Source organism: Lachnellula hyalina (assembly GCF_007821495.1).
Source record: "Lachnellula hyalina strain CBS 185.66 chromosome Unknown contig00223, whole genome shotgun sequence".
Taxonomy (NCBI): Eukaryota; Fungi; Ascomycota; class Leotiomycetes; order Helotiales; family Lachnaceae; genus Lachnellula; species Lachnellula hyalina.
Window position 1 is genome coordinate 20,890 of NW_022157337.1, and position 20,986 is coordinate 41,875.

The following is a 20,986-nucleotide window of genomic DNA, read 5'->3' on the forward strand; positions in this document are numbered from 1 at the left end:
CAGGGCGCCTTTTTATAATCTGCTTCATGATTGTTGCGAGGAACGCATCTGAGAAGAAAATTAGTATGATATCCGGAGGGGCAATCCGATTTGCACAAAGAGAAAGACCTACCATCACCTGTCCTTATGACTATGGCAATTCCACTTCCTGAAAGGACACTTGGGGGCTTCTTGGAAGATAGTACGTTTTACCCGCACTTACTGAGACGCACAACAGTCTCTGCCGTATCGAGGCCAGATCTGTTGGTGAGCAAATCCAGAGCATTATTGATGGACGCGGAAGTCAGCATATGAAGGCTTGTTTCACAAGGGGAGTTGCTTGCAGAGGAAACTTTGAACCATTCCTGACATTCTGATTTGCTTAATAGGGAATTACCAGAATCGAAACTTCCTCCTGTTTGCGCCGATTGTGTTTCCGAGAGCATTGGCCTGACTTGGGAGGTGCTCAATCGGACTATCTTTTGAGATGACATTTGAATGTATTTTGATCGTTATGGGCTCTGTGTTGGGATAGTTGTTATGGTGGGTATGTGGGTTGTGGCCTACTGTCACCAGCAATGACTCGAAAGGTCGCCGGAGTGATGATTATCTACGAGGGAATCGTAGATATATAGTTGTTATATATCGTCATCTGACTTGTGAGGTATATTCGAAATTAGAGTGATGAAGGTCTTGATGGAGCATGGGACAGCTCATTCGAGGAACATGTAGGTAAATTCAATAGAGTGCGAAGAACCAGTGTTGAAATTTCAGAACTGACGTGATGCCGTGAAGCAGAATGTGTAAGTGTATGGCTTAGTCCGTTTGGGAAGATGGTGTCTCTTGATCTAAAACTTTCTAGGTAGACTACTTGAAGCCAAATTAGGGGGTACCAAATAACAAAAATGAAGCTAGCCGCTTTTCACATTATATAGATTGATATGGGTTTGGTCACTAACACAATTCGAGGTGCTTGGGAGTAGCAGAGGACTTTGTTCGACATACAGAATATGAAATGGTTCCTACCTTACTCATGATCAACCATCAGTGCAGAAACTGCGCAGTTCATTTACATTCCCGTTTAGTCTTCTTGTCTGTATTTAGTTCCTTCGTGGTGTCATTGCGGTGATCCGCCTGCGGCTGGCCACGCCACTTGGCAAGGCCGCTGAAGTTTTCTTTGAAAGGAGTAGATCTCACACTTAAAGCTAACGTAATTCCGCTGCGATATTCAAAAATAAGATCCTGCAATGCTTTCAGGTGTAGCATCTGGGGGGCGTTTTGCGCTTGCTTTTCATAAATTCAAACTTGAGCTAAAAGAACGCATCTCAGCCCATCTCGAAGCATTTGTCTCTCACATCGCAAAGCATTCATCACCTAGGATGACATTTTGTAGCGGTATTACATGACACACGAATAAACTTTGCCCATATATGCAATTGCAAATGGTTTAAAGGATTTGGAGACTGCGGTTTAGAGGGCGCTAGGTTGTCTAGTCTTCGACTTCAGGAGACCGATGAGGAAGGAGCAAGAGCATGTGATACTATCAAGTATACCTACCAGGTATATCTGCAAGAATGAGAGTGTGAACGTGTTCCTCCTTGTAAAAATCTAGATACATGAGATTGAAGGTTGTTGATAAAACCTTGGCCTGGAACTCGCGAGACTTGTAACCTGGGATGTCAGGCCACAATAGCTAGATCACCTCAACTCGCGTCGTCGTGCATCCAAAAAAAGTTCAGCAGTAGCAAAATTGAGCCATTGAGCGGCGCCAACACAACATTCATACTCTAGAGTGATGAGTGTCTCAAGACCTGCAAGATGTCTTTTCCCGGCCCCCTCGATACCGACAATACGGCCTCGCATTCGCTGTCGAAACCTTCATTCATCCCCTAACCTCTGCGAGAGACGAAAGCCCAGATATGCCAGCATCAAAGCCTCCGATATGGGCCTTGTCTCCAAGCCAGCAGCTCGAGATCTTTTCAAGCGTTATGACACAGAAGAGAAGGCTGCTCTTGCTAAAAGGTACACGCCTGCGCAAATGGAAGCTATCGAAGCTGCGGAAGAGGCAATCGACCCCGACGACCTCAGCGAGCGGGGTGTGATACGTACGGACTGGGGGAGTCTCAGTTACCTCGATGATTTCAGTCAGATGCAGCCGACGATAGACAAGAAGATTAAGAGGGAGGGCCCTATTGATCCAAAGGAGAGGCTTATGACGCCAGAGGAGTACGCCCAGCATCACAAGGACTATTTCATGAAGATTATGGACGAGAACGAAGTGCCCATTGATTTCGATCGCCAAGATCCAGAGCAGGCCAAGAAGCTCCGTCCAAACCGACTCGATCTTTTCAAATCATGGGACGAGGTTCCAGACATGATAGGTTCAAATGGCCCTTTGAAGAGCGAGTCTATGCTTGCACCAGGAATTCCTCGCAATTTCGAGTCAGCTGTAGATCCAGAGGCTGAGACGAAGGGTGAAGATGAAGATCCGAGAGATCCAGACGGAAGATACGATCTTCTAAGGAAACAGACGGGCTTGAGCTTAGACCAAATTCTCAAATACAATGTGAAGATATTGGTCAAACATCGCGTTGTCAATCAAACTCGTTTGGGCAAGATCCAAAGTATGTACATTCTTGCAATTGCTGGGAATGGGGATGGCAGATTGGGGTTGGGACAAGCAAAGGGACAAGAACTTGAAGATGCCATGATGAATGCACGGATCCAAGCTATTCGAAACATGCAACCAATTCCGCGGTATGAAGAGCGCACGATCTATGGAGAAGTGGAAGGGAAGGTTTCTGCTGCTGAGGTGAAGCTTATGTCCAGACCACCAGGTACGTCTCTTTTTCTCAACAGAGCATCATATAGAAGCTAATACGTTCCAGGGTTTGGTCTGCGCTGCCAGCACCTTATATTCGAAATGGCCCGCGCCGCCGGTATCCAGGACCTCGCCGCCAGAGTCCCACGTTCCCGAAACAAGATGAACACTGTCAAGGCAACATACGAGGCATTGATGAAGCAGAGGATCCCAGACGAGGTCGCGCGTGGGAGAGGGAAGAAGCTTGTAGATGTACGGAAGGTGTATTATGCAGGTCGTGTATAAATTGTATAGTTGGAAAAGACTCGTGTATGAGTAGGAGTTGCATAGACAGGCGCAGTATATATAGCATGAAGCACAGCCAAGACAATTCGTTGTCCTGCAATCACCAACTCTCTTCTATTTACATACATATCATCCCGGGTATCTTCCAAACGCCGTAGTTTCCTGTGCTTCGTTGCTTCGTGGCCCAGTAGGGGGGTCTCCCTGTCTTCCAGCCTGCATGCCTTCTTCCTTCATATATGCCACTCTGCCCCATCATCTACCCCTCCTGCCCCCTAACCTGATCCCCCGAATATATCTCCTGCTGCAACACAATGCTATACACACTCGCCTTGAGAAGCGTAAACACCAAGCTCGTCTTCCTCTCCAACTGCCTCAGCCCATCCAGTATTTCCGCCGTAGGTTTACCGGCCATCGTATCGAGCAGGCTTGCAAACTAATTCATCACATTACCTATTAACATACATTCCATATTCAACATCCGCTATCTCATTGAAGGAGGGCTTAGGGAGCAGCGGGTTGGATTTGGACGTGGATGTGGATTGTATGTACCTTTTTCATATTCTCTGCGAGTCGCTCATACTCATCTAGCACGTCTTGTTCGAGCGGGGAGAGGTCTTCGTTGGGCGATGTAGCGGACGCGGTTGTAGAGTCGGTGGACTCCATGATTAGAGAGAGTTGAGGGCAATTTATCACAGATGTGGCTCTGTAGCTTTGGCAAGTCCGGGGAGTATGTTAGTTGGATTTTGGGCTCTTGAGAGGACGGCGTTGGGAAGTTTGACGCACGCGTCTGTCCTTGAGAGTCGCGTTAATTTGAGGTGGGGTCTTCCACGTGACATTGTAAAATCCATCGGAAACAAGACAATGATGATGAGTGACTTTTAGCATGAAGATTTACTTCGTAGGTCTCGTTATATAACAGATGATACTCCCAAATTCCTTTGCCCACTTTTTGGATAGTATTACACTCCAACACTCCAACAATCCAAAGGACAAACGCCACGCGCGACCCCTCCGCCCACACCGGAAACCCAAGAAAAGAACATTATTCGGGAATTTGCAACTCGTCCAAAATACTCTGGTCCTGAATCATGTTCTGCATGACATCCTCATCAGTAAGAGTGGGCCAGTATCCATTCTCCACCAATTGTTTCTTAGCCGCGAAGATGTCCTGTGCTACTCCTTTGACCTGCCGAAAGGCTCTACCCGCAGAAGGCCAGACTTGCCACAGGGTCTTCAAAGCTCCTGTGTTGAGACGGAGCTGCTGTCTGAGATCGTCATCATGGGTGAGCGGCATGAGTAATGACCAGCAGGACAGATGCACAATCGATCCAAGTGTAACGACGCAGGTGAAGAAATGCGTGTGCTTAAGCAAAGGAACCGGAATCGCGATAAGCTTAGATATGTCTTGCGCGGCTTGAACAGTCTTCGCAGCGTGTACATTGTATGATTCCCCTGGGACAATTTCTTTATGAGGCGCGCATGATGTGACATCTTTGGCTACACTGGAATCCAGTTCAGAAAGCTCTCTATGAAGCTGGACAGTTGTTCTGTTCTACAGTCAGTTCAAGGTCCTCAACCAAGAGGCTTTAATACTAACGCTGCTGTAATCATGTGAGCCTGAAACAACATCTCATCGAGCACCCCATCTTTACTTATACAAGTCCTCTTTGGTTCCGGTAGATGGAGTCTCCAGTTGACCAGATGAGCATCAAGTCTATGCACAGCTGGTGAATCTAGTGGGGCACCACTCAGTTTTACGGTGAGAATCCTGCCAAGATTTCGAATTGCGGCCAGCCTGTAAGCATATGAAGAGAAGCTGAAGTCTTTACCGTCAAATGATTCGTCTTCAAAATCCCCAACTGAGCGTGCTTGAGGAATAACCTTTACTTACGTTAGCACGCCATTCTTCAGAAGGGATTAAATTTGCATACCCCAGAGATATATTCGCATTCTTCGCATGGTAAGAGGACATCGGCGATAACATCCTTCATTCGAAAAAAGCTCTTCTGATGAACCCCAGCGATCATGCCATCGATGAGGAATAGCTCCCAATAAGTTCGGCGCCAGCTCTCTTCTAATACTGGCGAACCGTTTGAGTTTAGAAAAGCAAAGCTGCGTTTATTCATGCCAATATCCAAAGCGATATCCTCAGCATCGGTGAGGATCTGCAGCGCTTTCTCCTGCTGGGTATTTCCATCGAGACCAATTGCAAGAATCAACATGGCCTGGACCCTGAAAGCATCGTTGACATAGTCGGCATTATAGACAGAGCGTTCAGCCTCTGCTTCTAGGGCTGTGGTCGGTGCTTGTGAAACATAACATGAGCCGACATATCGCATTGCAGCTTCCAGCTGATCAACTGGCCTCTCCCTCCTCAGGGCCATAAAGTTTGCCCGAGGAAGCATGAAGGGATGCGTTGGCCAAAAGTGGTAGAAGAAGGCTTCGATACATCTTTCTCGAAGGTCCAAGCCAGAGGAAAGCGGTCTTGGACTGTATGTAGCTAGATCTGGGTTCACTTCAAATATCTGCAAATCCGTATTACCTGATAGCAAGTGGTGGTCTGGTGGGGTAGGCAGGCCAGTCGGGACATTTGAAGGGGCTCTTGAAGTTGCAGTTGGTGGGGTTATAAGGGGACATGCTTGCGGCGCACCCGGTATCGGTATAGATGAGGCCTTGCCCTGCAGTCCGATCTTGCGCGGGCCCTTGAAACCGCGTCGACTTCTCACGTAAAGACACTCGAAGCCGTTGGAAGAACACCTTGTGCACGGGCTCAGGCCATCACACTTTAAGTGCTTTGACCGACATGGCACACAGGCCGAGGGCACAGTGATCCTTTCCCGTTCCTTGCTATTATTATTAAGCTGATCGTTGTTCTGGGGGGAGACTGAGCTCTGTTGTACGTTCTTGGGGTCGATTGGCGAGGAGCCCTGGTCCGAGCCTGAGCTCACAGCGGCCTGCCCTTGCTCTTGCCCGGCGGGTGTCTCTAGAGGGTTATTTGAATCCATTGCGGCTGAAATGGGAGCTTTACTCGGGATACTACTCGGGATACTGGTCGGCGACCAAGACGTATAACGAATGGTGCTTGAGCCGCTTGACGAGACGGGGGACGGATTGGGTTGTCGTTGGGGAGTTGAGGGCAGAATGGTACGACGCATGAATACGCATCGAATGATATTGCAGCATTGGTCTTGAGCCTGCACGAAAAGGCATGCAAGGTCCCCCACATCGGCGACGTTCTCTTTACACGCCCCAGCATGCTATCGAGGCACCGCCAACGGCTTTATGTGGGGTTGACCGGACCGTTGCGGTGCCATCGTCCGCAGCCACCTCTCTCAACTTTAAATGTAACTCTAAATGCACGATGCCTTCAAATCAAACCAGATGTCTGAAGATTTGAAAGCTAAGGTATGGCATTATTTCAATGCTGGTAGCTGTATCTGTATCATCCACACACGGGATCTTCTGTCGGTGTTGATAGCAATTAATAGCAAGCACAACTACCTCTATATGCATCTATTACCTGAGATGTGAATCAAGACTCCAATGTGTAATGAGTAATGAGTGAAATGAAACGAAGGAGAGAAAGAGTACTGGTGCCAGTACGAGTGCGAGTGCGAGTGCGAGTGCGAGCACAGAGTGAAGAAAAAGCGGGGTCCTGAACCCTGACGCGCTTGCATCAGCGGAGCAGCTCGTCCTCGTCACTGATGTCGTGCTCTGAGAGCTGTCAAGACTCAAGTAAACACCAAACCATCCACTCACTCACTCTTTTGTACATATAGGTATTCATATCCATTTCTTATGCCATCTCCACGGTAGTAGGTACGGTCCAAACAACCCGACAATGGCCTCATCCCAGACGCCCCTCCTCACAAACGATGATGACTCCTCCATCTCCTCCTCGACCATTGCCCGAAAAGCACAATCCAGACAACGAGACATAACCCGCTATGTGGCTTTCTCCTCCGCCATCCTGTCCTGCCTCTGCGCGGGTTCCATTACCGCGTATTCGCTCTATGGCCACTTGTTCCAGGAACGACTCCGGTACACGCAGCTACAGGTCAACATCGTGATTATCGCAGCCGAACTAGCTCTCTATCTACCGGTACCGATATTTGGTTATCTCTGTGATCGTGTTGGACCTGCGCCGCTATCATTTGCGGCCTCGGTTATGTTTGGTCTTGGATATCTGCTTGCGGCGTTGACATACAGGAGTGGGGCGAAAGATATCATGGGATATACACATGAGAGGGGCTGGCCACTTTGGGTGATGGTTGTAGCTTTTGTGATTATTGGCTTGGCGACTACGGCTATGTATATCAGTGCCGTTACTACTTGTGCGAAGAATTTTGGCCGGGGGAAGTATAGAGGGTTGGCCTTGGCTTCTCCCATTGCTGCGTTCGGGCTCTCCGGGATGTGGCAAAGCCAGGTTGGGAGTCGGATTTTATATGAGAGGAAGTTCGACGGGACCAGGGGTGATGTAGATGTGTTCAAGTTCTTCTTGTTTTTGGCTATCACGCTGGTTGTGGTGGGCTTGCTTGGGACATTTACATTGAAGATTGTAGATGAAGATGAGTTGATCGATGAAGCTGTGGAGGAGCTTGAGAGGAGCGGTCTTCTGGAGGATAGTGAGTTCTTTAGACGAGGAGAAGATAGGGGTTATGGCTCTATTGAGAGTGGTGACGAAGAGGCTGAAGAAGCTCGCCGAGTTGAAGAGGCAAAAGCTCTGGAAGAGGAAGAGGCTCGGAAGAAGACCTGGCTCTTGAACGAGGAGACCCGTAGGTTTCTGAAAGACAAAACCATGTGGTGCCTCGCTGCGAGCTTCTTCTTCATCTCCGGTACGTTATTTCTGGTTTACAATCTTACTTCATTCTAACAATTTCTAGGCCCCGGGGAAGCATTCATCACCAACTTGGGTACCATAATTGGCACCCTATACCCTCCCGGCCGCGACCCAAACCGCATCCCAACCTCAGCCGCCACCCATGTCTCCATCGTAGCAATCACCTCAACCATAGCACGTATTCTCTTCGGATCCCTAACCGACCTCCTCGCCCCGACAACGGTACGCCACCACTACGGCTCCGTCTCTAACTCGCTCTCCTCGCTGCCCCCACGCCCGCTCCACAAACCCTTCGCCATCTCCCGCATAGCGTTCCTCCTCGGCACGGCCCTCCTACTCTCCCTCGGCGAAGTGATTCTCGCCTCGGGCGCTATCCAGAACCACGGCGAGCGCTTCTGGATCGTGTCTACGCTCATCGGCTCGGGCTACGGCGCGATATTCAGCCTCACCCCCTTGATAATCACCGTGATCTGGGGCGTCGAGAACTTTGGTACGAATTGGGGCATCGTGGCTATGGTTCCTGCATTGGGAGCTACGGTGTGGGGAGTTGTGTATTCTAATGTTTATCAGTGGGCTGCGACGATTCCTTCATATAGCCAGGATGATGCGGAGGACGTGTTGTGCTATGGGAAGAGGTGCTACGCGAGTACTTTTTGGGGCATGGCGGCGAGTGTGTGGATCGGGTGTGCGCTTTTGGTGTATGCGTGGAAGGGGAGGGATGGGTGGAGTAGGAGGGGAATTGCAGTGTAAAGACTGTGTGGTATATGGATACTGCATACCTTTTAGTGTACATAATAGTGCAAATCAAATCATTACTCAAATATCCCCTCTCTTCTGAGTATCTGTCATATTACCACTGCGCCCGGTAAGGGGCTCTATAGTCCGATACTCGACTCGACTCGATTTTCCTGGTTCCCATATTCCACATTTGCAGTCACTAGTCCCCCTTTTAACCCAGTACTCTTTCTACTCACGTTCAGATGGAGATAAGGGAAGAACAAGCGCGAGGACGGTCAAGTTAGAAGGAAGGAATTCAAACGGTTTATATGATACATCCCAATATTTGGCATAGGCTTATTTATTCTATTGAGTGAGGTCTATGTCACAACGCTGGAGTTGAGTGCTATCGCTATAAAACTCTGTCTGGGCTTCCTACACTTCCGCTTAAGCATTAACGCCCGCCCTTTAGAGGCAACAATAATAACCCTCCCTAATCCTTAAGCTTCGATCCTCATGATCAAAGTATCCAATAGTAGTCATCACTATCATACAGAATCATACATAATACAGGATGTCGCCGAAAACGAAAGGCAGTAATAAAAAACGTATGCAGATTCGTGAGAGGATTCATCAATCAATTCCGTTCCCCGGGCTCAATGTCCGGAACCAAGCAACATGCGCTTGTTCTTCCTTACTAAAGCAATAAGCTTCTTCTCAATGATCTCCGCCTCCTTCCTTGCCGCTTGCATTGCGGTCTCTGCTTCTGGAAGGCTCAGCAGCGATACATTGCCCAGAGGTCGACCGCTGTCGCCGTCTCTGCCGACTGCGAAATGCGCCGTCATGCTGTCAAGGCCATTGGCTAATATACCTGCCTGATCATGCGCATCACCATTGGTGTCACCGTGTTGGTGAGTGCTCCACGATGGAAAGCCAGCGCTGTCGGTAGAGCGAGTCAACTCCGCATCCAAAGCATTGGCGTTCAAGGCCTTCTCGAGTTGAGAGTTGGTGGATAGTGAGGGCAGGACGTATTGGTTGATATAGCTGAGTGCCTCGTCACGCTGGATCTTGCTGACAGGATCAAGTGGGGATACGGTGCCGGCTGGAGCAGGGAAGAAGGATGGGGGGCCATTGGGAACTGCGCGACCTCCAATAAGCGTGAAGCCATTGTTGGCGTTGTGTTTGGTGGATACGAAAGCCGTGGCTCCTGCTTCTTCGGCAAGGCGAGCCTGAAGCTGCAAGTACCGATCCTCTTCTTCGGCGGTGAGGTTGCGTACATAATCTCCATTGGGAGTGAGCAGAATGCGAGTTGGGCCGTCACCATTCTTCCGAACTGGTTTGCCCGCAAATAAGGCTGCTCGGTCTTCCGTAGTAATGGTCAATTTTTGGCCTTGGGCCTGGACTTCCACGTCGTGATGGGATCGGGCGTTTGTTCCGGGCTTTTCCTTCAAAATTGCAAGTTGAGCAGTGTCTGAGATCTCGCCGGAAGCAGTAAGTTCATGTAGCACTGAGGCTGGAGTTGGAATGGGTTTGTAGGTAGTGATTCCTTCTTCTTCGACTTCGGCTGGTGGAGGCGCAGGTACAGGCTCTGGTGTTGTATTTGTTACAGATGCCGAGGTTCGACTCTTGGCTTTGCCCTTGGTCTTCGCGTCATGCCCTCGTGACGGTTTAGCAATCTCGGGTTCGACCGAAGACTGCTGGTCTTGACTGTGAGTCTGTTCAATAGGTGAGGCTTTGGAGATCTGCTCTGCTGATGTGGATGCAGTATCTACAGGGCTAGGCGATGGCGGCCGGCTGGCCGCAGGTGTAGAACCTCCTGCAGCGCTGGAGATAATCCGATCTTTTTTCTGCTTTCTCTTCCTTCCCATGATTGGGCCAACTTCCTCAACCTTAGGCTCCTGTTCGGCAGCAGCTACCTCCATATCAAGCCTGTCCTTCTTTTTCTGCTCAACCTGTTTCTTTCGCGCGCTTCTCGTGGTTGTTTTAACCGGAGCAGAACCAATCTTGGATGGTGGGGGAGAGTTTGCTCTTGACATGGAAGTAGATGTGATTGATGCGTTGTCTGATATCATCTCGCTTGTGGGCGTGCCAGGACGTTCATGTCTGGACATTGATGCAAGACTTGGTTGACGAGACGATGGCAGTTGTGGTGGAAAGTTTGATGTCATGGAAAATGGCGTAGCGCTTCCAGCGGTTGGAGTATCTGACTTCACAGTGGACGCAATTCGTTGGGGTTTTGAAGCATTTCTTGTGGCAGGCGACTGGGTCGAAGAGGCAGATGGAGTGCTAGGAGGTAGCGGTGGAAATCCCGCCCCGGAAGGAGCGTGAGCAGGCACATCTGTAGGTGTCTTAGTTGGGACCTTTGAAGGTACTACGACACTAAGAGGTGTAGCGCGTCTATCACTTTTGGAAGGTGTCTGAGCAGTCGCCAGGGTTATCGACAACTGTTTCTTACTGGTGGTGGTAAATGCTGGCTTTAGATTTATCTTGCTGGGCGTGGGCGTTGGCGTCAATGGAACTTTCGCCTTCTCACTCCCCAAAGCTGGATATTCTTCGGCTTGAACAGCTGGCTGAGAGGATTGAGATGCGATTTCCTTCGTCAAGCCCTTCTGTGTGGCGAGCTGTCTCAGCTCTTGTTTCGCTTGAGATGCTGCAGGTGCAGAGCTTTCCGGGATTGCAACACTTGCGAGAGGTGTCGTAGACGGTGGAACAAATGGAGCAGACGTGGCAAGAATACGTGATGGAATTTTTGCAGGCGCTTCATGGAAATTCGACAGGCGATGTTGAGGGAGGAACCCAGGAGGTACAGATGGTGTTGACGACCGTGATGCATCCAAAACATTTGGGTAGGATCCGTAATCATCGGTCGTATCATCGGCGACTAGAGCATCGACTTCTGCTGAAGTTGCTTCGTCGAGGCTTGGGTCTTCTATGGCAAAAGAAAGTCAGCTCGATGTATCTTCAAAGTGGATATTCCAATAATGCAATAGTGAGAACCTCCAACCACCGACTGATACACAGGGCCTGACTATAATACATTGTCACATCACAGGTCCATCATCGTCTTCGAACTCAGGAGATACTACTGATGGCACAAAATATGTGAGAATGCTATATTGACCTGCCGCCACGGCAAGGGTTCGGGGACTATAACGTACAAGAAAGAGGGTCCCGATGAAGACGATGATGGAGTTCCCGATGCGACCTTTCGTCATGCCTGCCAGCATGTCTGCGCCCAAACATTAAACAAATAAATAAGGAGAGCAATCCCTTGACACCCCCAGTGTCCAATCGCAAATTGACGCCAGAGCCTAAGCTTCCATCTTGGAGCCTTTCCTATGCTCGCTAAAACAAGAATGCATATGAAGCCATGCAACGCCTGAAATGGGGTTTGCCCGCGCAACCCGCAATGAAAAGCAATATCTACAATAGCCCAGCCCTGTGTAACGCCCTTTCTCGATATCACCACCTGGGGTATCCCGCACCACCATACATCATGTTCGAATTGTACCCACCTTGAGCCTGAGATCCAAACAGTCCGCCCGGCCCGACTCCGGCATTGCTCTGTTGTTGGTGTTGCATTCTCGCCTGTAAGATACTCGGGTCCGCAAGATCGACTAGGCCACCCCCTCCAGAGGAGGAAGTGTTAGCATGTCTGTGCTTCTTTCCCTTCTTCTTCTGCTTTTGACTGTAGTCATGGAAAGCTCCAGGCTGAGAACCATAGAGCGATGCCAGGCCTGAAGCAGGAGCTGGAGTGGAGGAGGCAGATGGGTACTGTTGAAGAAAAGAAGGAAACATAAACTCACGCTTGCCTGTATCATGAGACTGCCCACTCCCAACATTACCACGGCCTCGAAAAATATCCTGCAGCATTTCGTTCTCGTTGCCTTTTGGCACCCTATTGAAAGCCGAAGCACCGCCCATTGAACCACCAAATGCGTGATTTTGACCAAACCCAGCAGGAGGGGTTCCTGCTGATTTCAGACCAGGTGGAGGCGGCATGGAACCGCCGTAGAATTGACTGCTTTGGGTGTGATTCACGGATGGCATCATTGATGATTGTTGTGCCATCAATTTCGGATTGGCTGATGGTTTGATGGACGGTAACGATGGATTTTCGTTTGAGAAGTTAAATCGGCTTGACTGTCTGTTGTGACCTTGTTGCTGGAACAGCCCAGCGCTTTGATTTGACTGACCTGCCATTCCAGGAGAGAACTGGTCTGCAAAACTAGATGAAGGATTTTGATTGTTCAGCAGCAAGTCTCTTTGCTGGAGTGTCAAGGTGCGGCCGTTTATTGAGCTGAGATTGCTGAGGTTACGAGGAAAGGCTAGACCTGCAGCCCCGGGGCCGTTGTTGGTTCGTTGGATTGGGAGTTGGGCACTGGGGCGTCTTTGAAAGCCTTGCGGGATCTCACGTCCACTATCCTCCGGCTCCCCACCAAGTTGCAAACTACCACTTTCAGGTTCCTCTTCTTCCAATGGTTCTGCGGTAGAGCGGATGTCTGACAGTGATTCTTGTTCAATATTAAGTCTCGCTTCCTCCTCATTTTGCTCTCGCATAGCCCTACGTTTTGCGCCACCGTTGGTATCGAACAGTGGCGGGAATGGTAGTTCTGGGATCGAGATGGTCTGTATGGATGGAAGTGATGTGATCGCTAGCAAGAGTTCCGCGAACTCTTGGTTCTTGTGCGGTCGCGGTGATGGCGATTCAGTTTCCGATGCCAGGACAGGATTTGAAGGTTCAGGTACGGCTTCCTCAACAGGAGTTGGCTCCTCCATAACCTCAGCTGTCGCAGGCATTGCTTGCGAGGCTGCCGGACTTGAAGCAGCACCACTTGTGGCGTGGCTTCCTCTTCGGCTGCGTTGTTGCATGCCTTTGTTTGCCCAGCTTGCAGAAGACGGTAGAGCCGAGCCATCACCGCTGTCCGATCCATCCTTACTCGATTCTCTATGCATAGGCTGCGCCGCAGCAGCTACGGGTTGCATATGCTGTAAAGGTGCTTGGCGTGAGGAAGAGGCAGTGGGAGGGAGAGGTCGTTGTGTATTAACGCTGTTAATTGAAGATAAATCTTGTCGAGAATAACTATCATCATTGTCGCCAGGTTCGTGAAGGAACATACAGTTCTTATTGGTGCAAGTCTCGTTCCTAAGGTATGCCGAGCAGTATTTCGTAGTCCCTAAAGATGCCCGCAGCGTTCGGTCGTTGTTTTGTGAGTTGTTTATTGCAGCTATACATCGTTGTGCCTCCTCTTTCGTCGAAAAGGTAACATAAACGCCCACATTGGATGCATCGGTCGGTCTAGTCTTGTTGGTGACTGCGACCTTAATGACATCTCCATATTGGCCAAAGTACGACGGGCCTCTGAGGGAATCCAAAAGTGAATCTTTACCAGAAGTAGGATTCAGCCCCGTTACGTAAACCAGGTTTTTCTGCACAACTCGGAGGCCTGAAAGATGTTTTCGGTTTAGACTCTCGACCTCTCGCTTTTGTGCCTCTTTTTGTCGTTGTTCGGCCTTCTTTTTTGCGTTCTTTTGAATGTTCGCCTTGAACTGTGCTACCCTTTTGGACAGTCAGTACAAAGCAAGGACCTGGACGAAAGGACATACTCTTCGGGTGTGACCACCTTCCATTCTATTGTCTTCTCGTCATAGGGTCTTCGACATGCAGGGCATAGGCCGTTCATATTATTCTTGATATTGTTGAAACAAAACTGGCAGACCTGTGGCAAGTGTCAAAAATTGCGCAATGTCAAGATCTGCGGGGCAAAGATGCGTACCTGGTACCCGCAGGGGCATGGTCGAAAGTTCTTGTCGGAAAGATCGAACTCTTCTACGCAGAGGGGGCTGTTGTACACATGGTTAATAAGGGCTCGAGATGAACGGATGTAAGCTCTAGGAAGCTCAAGACGAGGGTAAAGAGGTAGAAGACTTACCAGGTATCATCCTCCTCATCGATGAACATATCTTGGGGCGCCATCTTGGGCGTTTGGAGAGGTTCAGAGATGCGCTGAGGCGGTCTGGGGAAGGGTGTGACGTCTAATGCAAAGGCTAGGAATGGCGCGCCTGAAAATGCTTGAGACGGCGCGTCGGAAGAGGGAATGTGAATTATATGTAAATGATAGGGACGTTTCGCCTCTATAGATGCATGCACGAGGGCGGGCGCGGACGGTTTATGCGGTGGTGGTGTACAGAGAAGAAGGAGGGGACTGCAAGAAATGATGGGCGACGTGAAGAAGTAGGAGAGTCGAGAGAATAGGAAAGGGTGAACCAGGAAATCATAAACGGACGCTAACACGGATGCGGCTAGGGCTGGACGTCGACCAATGACGATGGACACGAGGCGAATTAACGAGCAAGATGAAGATGAGCTTGACCTCAAGAGCCTTGAGTTCGAACATCCATTGTATTTGTCTCTGCAATTGCGCCACATCCACCACCTCTCACAACCCCATGACGGCAATGAGGGTGGCTAATCGTCGCGCGCTGGGCTCGGCCTTCAGTGCCACCAGGAATGTCTTCATTCGCCGCAGCGAGAGCAACACCTATACTCGCGCCTTCACTTCTTCTCAAGCTGCTCGGGTTGTAGTCTCTCAGGATACCCCCAACCTGCGACACGCCCAGAGAGATCCGGATCCTCCAGAAGGACTTCGCCGAGCCCCGGTTAACCCCGCCGACAAGTATGCGGTAAAGGCAGAGGAGTTGCATCGGTATGGATCATGGCTCATGGGTTGTATGCCAAAGTACATTCAGCAATTCTCTGTGTGGAAGGATGAGCTGGTCATCTATATCTCTCCATCTGGAGTAATCCCCGTGTTTTCATTTCTTAAATGTAAGTGTCCAGTTGTTCCAATCCGGCCAGAAGAGGGTGCTGACAAGATTCCAGACAACACTTCTGCGGAGTTCACTCAAGTATCGGATATCACTGCTGTCGACTTTCCCACCCGAGACCAGCGATTCGAAGTCGTCTACAATATGCTGAGTGTGCGCCACAACTCCCGAATCCGGGTCAAAACATATGCGGACGAGGCATCTCCAGTCCCAAGTATTACGAGCCTGTACGATGGAGCAAACTGGTATGAACGAGAGGTTTATGATCTATTTGGAGTATTCTTTGTTGGACATCCAGACCTTCGACGTATCATGACGGACTACGGCTTTGACGGCCATCCATTACGAAAGGACTTCCCTTTGACGGGGTACACGGAAATCAGATACGATGAAGAGAAGAAGAGGATTGTTGTGGAGCCATTGGAGCTGACACAAGCGTTCCGGAACTTTGAGGGTGGTTCAGCCGCATGGGAGGTATGTTTTACTGTTCGGATTAGTGGTGATTATATACTGACATCCTACAGCAAGTTGGGGCTGGTGTGGATAGAAAGCCCGAATCCTTCAAGCTGCCTACGCCGAAACCCGAAGAGAAGAAGGAAGAGCCAAAGAAATAGATTTCATGTCATGCTTGTACATAAATGTTTTATACGAAGCCGAGTTTCCAAAGATCTAAAGACGATAAACATGCGACATGCGATCTTTTCCAGTGCTTTTAATACTCTCAATGGGTTTAATCCCGGATTGTATTGTTATTACATGCTATTGAGGCGCTCTGATTCAAAGTAGTCCTTTATGTCATGTTCAAGTAACTGCCCATGCTCTCGTAACTCATCGCCCGAAAAGATGACTTTCGAGCAATACGTCTAAATCAACTTTCCCTATTCTGTTTTGGTGAATCGCCTTTCTCTCGCCCTTTCAGTACGAAAATCTCATCGTCTTAATCTATAATTCATGCGATATAGACAACAACCTTGCATTGCCAAAATTTTACATTGGGCTAGGTAGCTGTCGCAAGGGCACACTGAGGTCAAGACTTCTCTCCCCTGGCACATCACGCTTTATTCCTGCATTATAATTCCAAAAGATTTTCCCCTATGCTTCCTACTAAGATTCATGCAAACCATGCAGTGATATCATCCTCCGCATGAAGTTCATGCTTTCCATGGGACTGCACGACTGCGTTAACTTTCTATCCTAAAAGTCCAAAGGCTTCGTTTTCGTTGCATATCGCAGGACTGTGCTAGCACTCTCTATCAACAGGTTTTTTTTATAACCTCTGGACAAGTCATTACTCGGATTGGAATACGGAAAGAGCCACTAATCACTATAAAAAGTTGCGACTACCTACCTAGGTAGCAACCAGTTCCCGACGGCTTCAGACTCTTTTGGCATGATATGAACTTTACATTCCACTGTACATTCCATCGTGAAAAAGGGTTGTCGATTTCCTCGCATATGTGATTGGGGTTTTCTTTCAACCTCTCACTTTCACAATACTGCCTGTGATCAGCTTCTAGCAATTCAGTTTTCTTCTTTAACTCTTATTGCTAGCGCTAGTGTCTACTTTCTCCTTCTCCGCGTATCCCGAATTCAGCCTATTTGCTAGAAGTGAGGGCTCAAAAAACCGAGATAGCATTCCTTGTTACGCTAGGCGAGATAGAAGCCTAGTAAAAGTCATAGTAGAGTAAGGGGGCGATTCTAATTGGTTTAGGAAGGTACAGTGGAGTGGTAGGAGCGTTTCTGTACACCTCTCCCTCACAGGTGCATGTAAGCTTCCTCTCTCACTTCCTCTATCATGCTCCCCCATTCACTGACCGGGCTCATAACCTTGGCTCTCGCTACAACAAACTACCTTTGCGAAACTCACTGTACAAATATTTCTTTCGCATGGCGGACGGAGAACATTGGCTAGATGGGCACGTGCTCGGCGCGTATATGGCTGGGTTTTGGCTTCTGGGCTTGGTGTATATCACTTGTAACTTACCTAGCTATTCACGCCCTAATGCCCTTCGGGAGGCTTTTAAGAAGCCAATGGCCTCTCTCCCCCGGCGTTAAACACTACTAGACTAAACAATCTATTATGTTTCCCCACTTACTATAGCGCAATTGTTACTACTTTTCTCCTCACATAAAGCGTAATCGTAGTAGAGCGTAATCTTACTTCCCTACTCATGATCACTATAACATACTTCCTCTCTTACTATAACGCATAATCGTACATCCTCTCTCCTCTCCCCCTGAGCTAACTAAATAGCATTCAACATGTCACCCTCCCCCACAGCCTCCTCTTACTCCCACTTCTATATAGATGCATCATCTAGCATAGCTATAACGTAGTCAAGGCCCCAATCCAAAGATTGCGCAGGGAACATGGTTACCTTAGTGTACTGTTTTACAGCTGTCTCCACGTGCACGTAACCGGTGGACTGAGAAAAGCTAAGCCGCGGCACACAATTTATAGTATGCCAGGTACCTACGTAACACATGATTCAAATTCGACCGATAAGAGAACTCCGTATACGTAAGTGCGGCTTTTCATGCCCAGTATAAGGTACCTTAGGGAAGCTTAGGTAATAAAGAGCGTAAGCTAAGGGTTTATTTATAATTAACAGTCCTTTTATACCTACCTACCTACCTACCTAGGAATGCTGTAAAATACTACAATATAGGACTTATAACGCTGGTTGGAAAAGTTTCGAATTCGAAATGCTAAATCTATTGACTTCTGTAGGTAGCCTTCCCTGTAAGAGAACCGCCAACTACCTATAACCGCTGACATAAAAAGCGGCGATTGTTGGTATCACAGGTGTTGATACGTGATCACTTCTCTACTACGTAGTATAGACTTGATTCTGGGTATTCTGGTTGATGATGCTTCTTGTTAATATCTAAAAGTGGAAGTGTGGGACGCGAAGAGGTGATGGCCTCTTCGCTAACTAAGCTACGCTAAATCGCATGACTAGAAAGGTCGGGATGCAGCCCCTTATCCCAACACTTATCCTTATTTATTGTATGTCCCACGCTACTTGGCACATTATAAATTGTACGGACTATGCCGCGTTTTTCATGTCTCCTTGGTTTATGGAGACGGTCGTAAAACGATATATGACTTAATCGCCTGGAGGTTGGAGGTTGGAGAAAGCAGTGGGAAGCCACCGATGCAGAGTGAGATGGTATGGGGGTGCAAGCCAGGCCTACATGACTATACCTTCTGGCGCGGCTAATAACCGGCTGCGAGAATCTTTGAGGCCTATAGGAATTTCACAAATTTCAAGTAGAATGCAAGGTGTTTTGGCAACTATCATTAAGTACTTTGGTATCAAGCTAAATCTATACGCCAGTGTATCTGTTTCATCATCTTCAATACCATGACCATTAACACGGCCCCTCTAAACTCACTGTCTCAAGTTCTTCTCATCTACACCAGCCTCCACAGCCTTGCTCTCACGCTCCACATCCGAGTTCCTGTTCAATTGACGAGTCGACGCGTCGGTCTCGTTGTTATACAAATCATCATTGAGGACATACTCTTCGTGGTCCAAGTCCTTGTAGATGTATAAGAACACCCAGGCGGAGACGAAACCAACGATGGAAGGTCCAGCAAAGGCCCAGACGATGTGGGGATCTTTGATTGCAGGTGCAGTGGCCAAGTTGATGGCGTACTGGATAGCGGACATGAAGCAGTTGACGGCCGAGATAAGACCTCTCATGTTCTTAGGGGCACGGGAGTAGGCAATTCCATAAGCAGTAACGTTGACGAGAATCTCGCAAAGCGCGGTGATGGAGAGGGGAAGAGCAGTCCACCAGATGGAGATGGGTGAAACAAGGGAGACACCATCAGCATCAACACAGGTGAGACTAGAGGCGTGGTCACCGCAAGGTCCAGTAGTGTAAGCATAGTGAGTGATGATAGCCCAGCCAATTGAACCAATCGAGCAAATCAACATCCCAAGGAACATTCTCATAATGGGTCCGAAGTTAATGCGGTACTTTCGAAGCAGAGGATACAGGCCATAGTTGAAGAGTGGTACACCCAGAAGAATGACAAGAGGATTGAAGTTCGAAATAACGTCGTTCGGTACACCGTTTGTTGTCAGCATGACTGAGAGGGCATCGCTGGCACCGCCCACCCCCCGTCATTGATAAAAAAGATCGGGGTGAAGAGGAAGATACCACAAGCCTGGAAAGTTCTCTCGACATCCGAGATGAACAAGTCGGACCAGGGAACGGAGATTGGGTGGCTGCTCTCTGCAATTACAGAAGGCTTGGCGTGGTTAAAGAAACCCTTTCGACCAATTGACTTTAGGCCGCCTCGTCTTAGACAGATACCGAGGATCTTGAAGATATTGCCCAAATCACTTCCGCCCGGTTTGTGAAGGATCAATCGAGGGTGTAGATACCACAGAAGAGGGGGCAATAGGAAGTAGATGATACCAGGAACTAGGAAGGCAGGCCAGAATGCGACCAGCTTGGCAAGGTAGGCAGTAGCTACCCCCAAAAATGCACCGATATTAATGAGGAGGTAGAACCAAAGCATAATTCTATAAGTTTCCAGTTAGTATTGCCAAGACAGGACCTGGGAGTCGAAAATGCATACCTTTCGGTCGTCGCTCCGGGATCGATAACGACCTTCTCGCCAGTTTTAAGCGTCGTGGTGACTGGCTTCTTGTGTGGATTTTGATCAAGAAGAACGACGGAAATACAGGGTTTGAAGAGCGCTAACCATAGGTTAGTCAAAGGCGTCTGCAACCTTCGAAAGACAAGTAGCACTTACCAGAACCTATAGCCAAGATGTATACCGAGATCATGAAAGGGGCGTATGCGTTACCAGCCCGGAGTACCGAAGGGATAGCAGCAATAACCATAACAACGTGACCGATACCGCAGATGGCAATACCGACACAGATAGTTCTGAAGCGTCCCCACTTGGCATCAGCGAGCCACCCGCCAAACATGGGCTATTATTCCTTGTTAGCAAGTGCTTGGAGGGAGAAGAGTCGAGGGACTGATCATACCAGTGCATAGACGAGGAAGGAGAACGAAGACACAACAGCGGCAGCGACGACAGTGCCTTTTCCTAAAGCACCGGCAGTCTGTTGGGTTCCTCTGGGAGGGGCTCCACCACCGTTGCCTCCAGCGGGCAGAGGTCGATTGACGAAGTTGCTGAAAACTTGCTTGACGCCGTAGAAGGAACCTCGCTCAGCAAACTCGACGAGGCAGAGCAGGTATGCGGTTATTGGGATGGATCCAGCAACTCGGCGGAGAGTGCTCAATTCCTCTTCGGTCGCAGGTGTGGCATCATCTATTTCAGCGCCATGTTGGTTGTAAGGATCGGCGTGGAACATAGGTCCCTTTTCAGCAAAAGCAGGAGGGGCCTCTGAACCGACAACGACTTGCGTCTCCTCAAGGACGTGATTAGCCATTGTAATTGATGGCTGGATGGAAACGTCGAATGGTTGAAGTTGACAAGGAGTGTAGATGAATCAGGGAATGCAGAGAGGAGATATATATATATA

General features: G+C 48.9%; 7 protein-coding genes across 7 annotated transcripts; 3 read left to right on the plus strand and 4 right to left on the minus strand.

Annotated features, from left to right (window-relative positions):
* Nucleotides 1-1,774: 1,774 nt before the first annotated feature.
* MRPS5 (37S ribosomal protein, mitochondrial) lies at nt 1,775-3,085 on the plus strand (the record flags this gene model as incomplete). The annotated part of the gene is made up of 2 exons (XM_031153291.1): nt 1,775-2,816; nt 2,868-3,085. 2 exons carry the CDS (start codon nt 1,775-1,777, stop codon nt 3,083-3,085), a joined length of 1,260 nt encoding a protein of 419 aa, XP_031001641.1.
* Nucleotides 3,086-3,341: 256 nt separating this feature from the next.
* On the minus strand, nt 3,342-3,748 carry dad3 (DASH complex subunit; the record flags this gene model as incomplete). The annotated part of the gene is made up of 2 exons (XM_031153292.1): nt 3,342-3,518; nt 3,635-3,748. 2 exons carry the CDS (start codon nt 3,746-3,748, stop codon nt 3,342-3,344), a joined length of 291 nt encoding a protein of 96 aa, XP_031001638.1.
* Nucleotides 3,749-4,127: 379 nt separating this feature from the next.
* Nucleotides 4,128-6,090, minus strand: vrtR2 (Transcription factor; the record flags this gene model as incomplete). The annotated part of the gene is made up of 3 exons (XM_031153293.1): nt 4,128-4,632; nt 4,683-4,966; nt 5,017-6,090. The coding sequence occupies 3 exons, from the start codon at nt 6,088-6,090 to the stop codon at nt 4,128-4,130; spliced, it is 1,863 nt and encodes a 620-aa protein (XP_031001639.1).
* An 836-nt stretch (nt 6,091-6,926) lies between these two features.
* Nucleotides 6,927-8,675, plus strand: mch1 (putative transporter; the record flags this gene model as incomplete). The annotated part of the gene is made up of 2 exons (XM_031153294.1): nt 6,927-7,920; nt 7,969-8,675. 2 exons carry the CDS (start codon nt 6,927-6,929, stop codon nt 8,673-8,675), a joined length of 1,701 nt encoding a protein of 566 aa, XP_031001644.1.
* Nucleotides 8,676-9,298: 623 nt separating this feature from the next.
* Nucleotides 9,299-14,619, minus strand: MOT2 (General negative regulator of transcription subunit; the record flags this gene model as incomplete). Its single annotated transcript, XM_031153295.1, has 6 exons — nt 9,299-11,571; nt 11,764-11,871; nt 12,158-14,202; nt 14,250-14,362; nt 14,420-14,486; nt 14,576-14,619. 6 exons carry the CDS (start codon nt 14,617-14,619, stop codon nt 9,299-9,301), a joined length of 4,650 nt encoding a protein of 1,549 aa, XP_031001645.1.
* Nucleotides 14,620-15,092: 473 nt separating this feature from the next.
* On the plus strand, nt 15,093-16,084 carry nuo-31 (NADH-ubiquinone oxidoreductase 30.4 kDa subunit, mitochondrial; the record flags this gene model as incomplete). Its single annotated transcript, XM_031153296.1, is given in 3 exon segments — nt 15,093-15,471; nt 15,484-15,944; nt 15,995-16,084. The coding sequence occupies 3 exon segments, from the start codon at nt 15,093-15,095 to the stop codon at nt 16,082-16,084; spliced, it is 930 nt and encodes a 309-aa protein (XP_031001642.1).
* A 2,787-nt stretch (nt 16,085-18,871) lies between these two features.
* PTR2_2 (Peptide transporter) lies at nt 18,872-20,893 on the minus strand (the record flags this gene model as incomplete). Its single annotated transcript, XM_031153297.1, has 5 exons — nt 18,872-19,586; nt 19,691-20,011; nt 20,068-20,188; nt 20,245-20,428; nt 20,486-20,893. Coding segments are annotated over 5 exons (1,749 nt in total), but the record flags the coding sequence as incomplete, so codon positions are not given.
* Nucleotides 20,894-20,986: the final 93 nt, after the last annotated feature.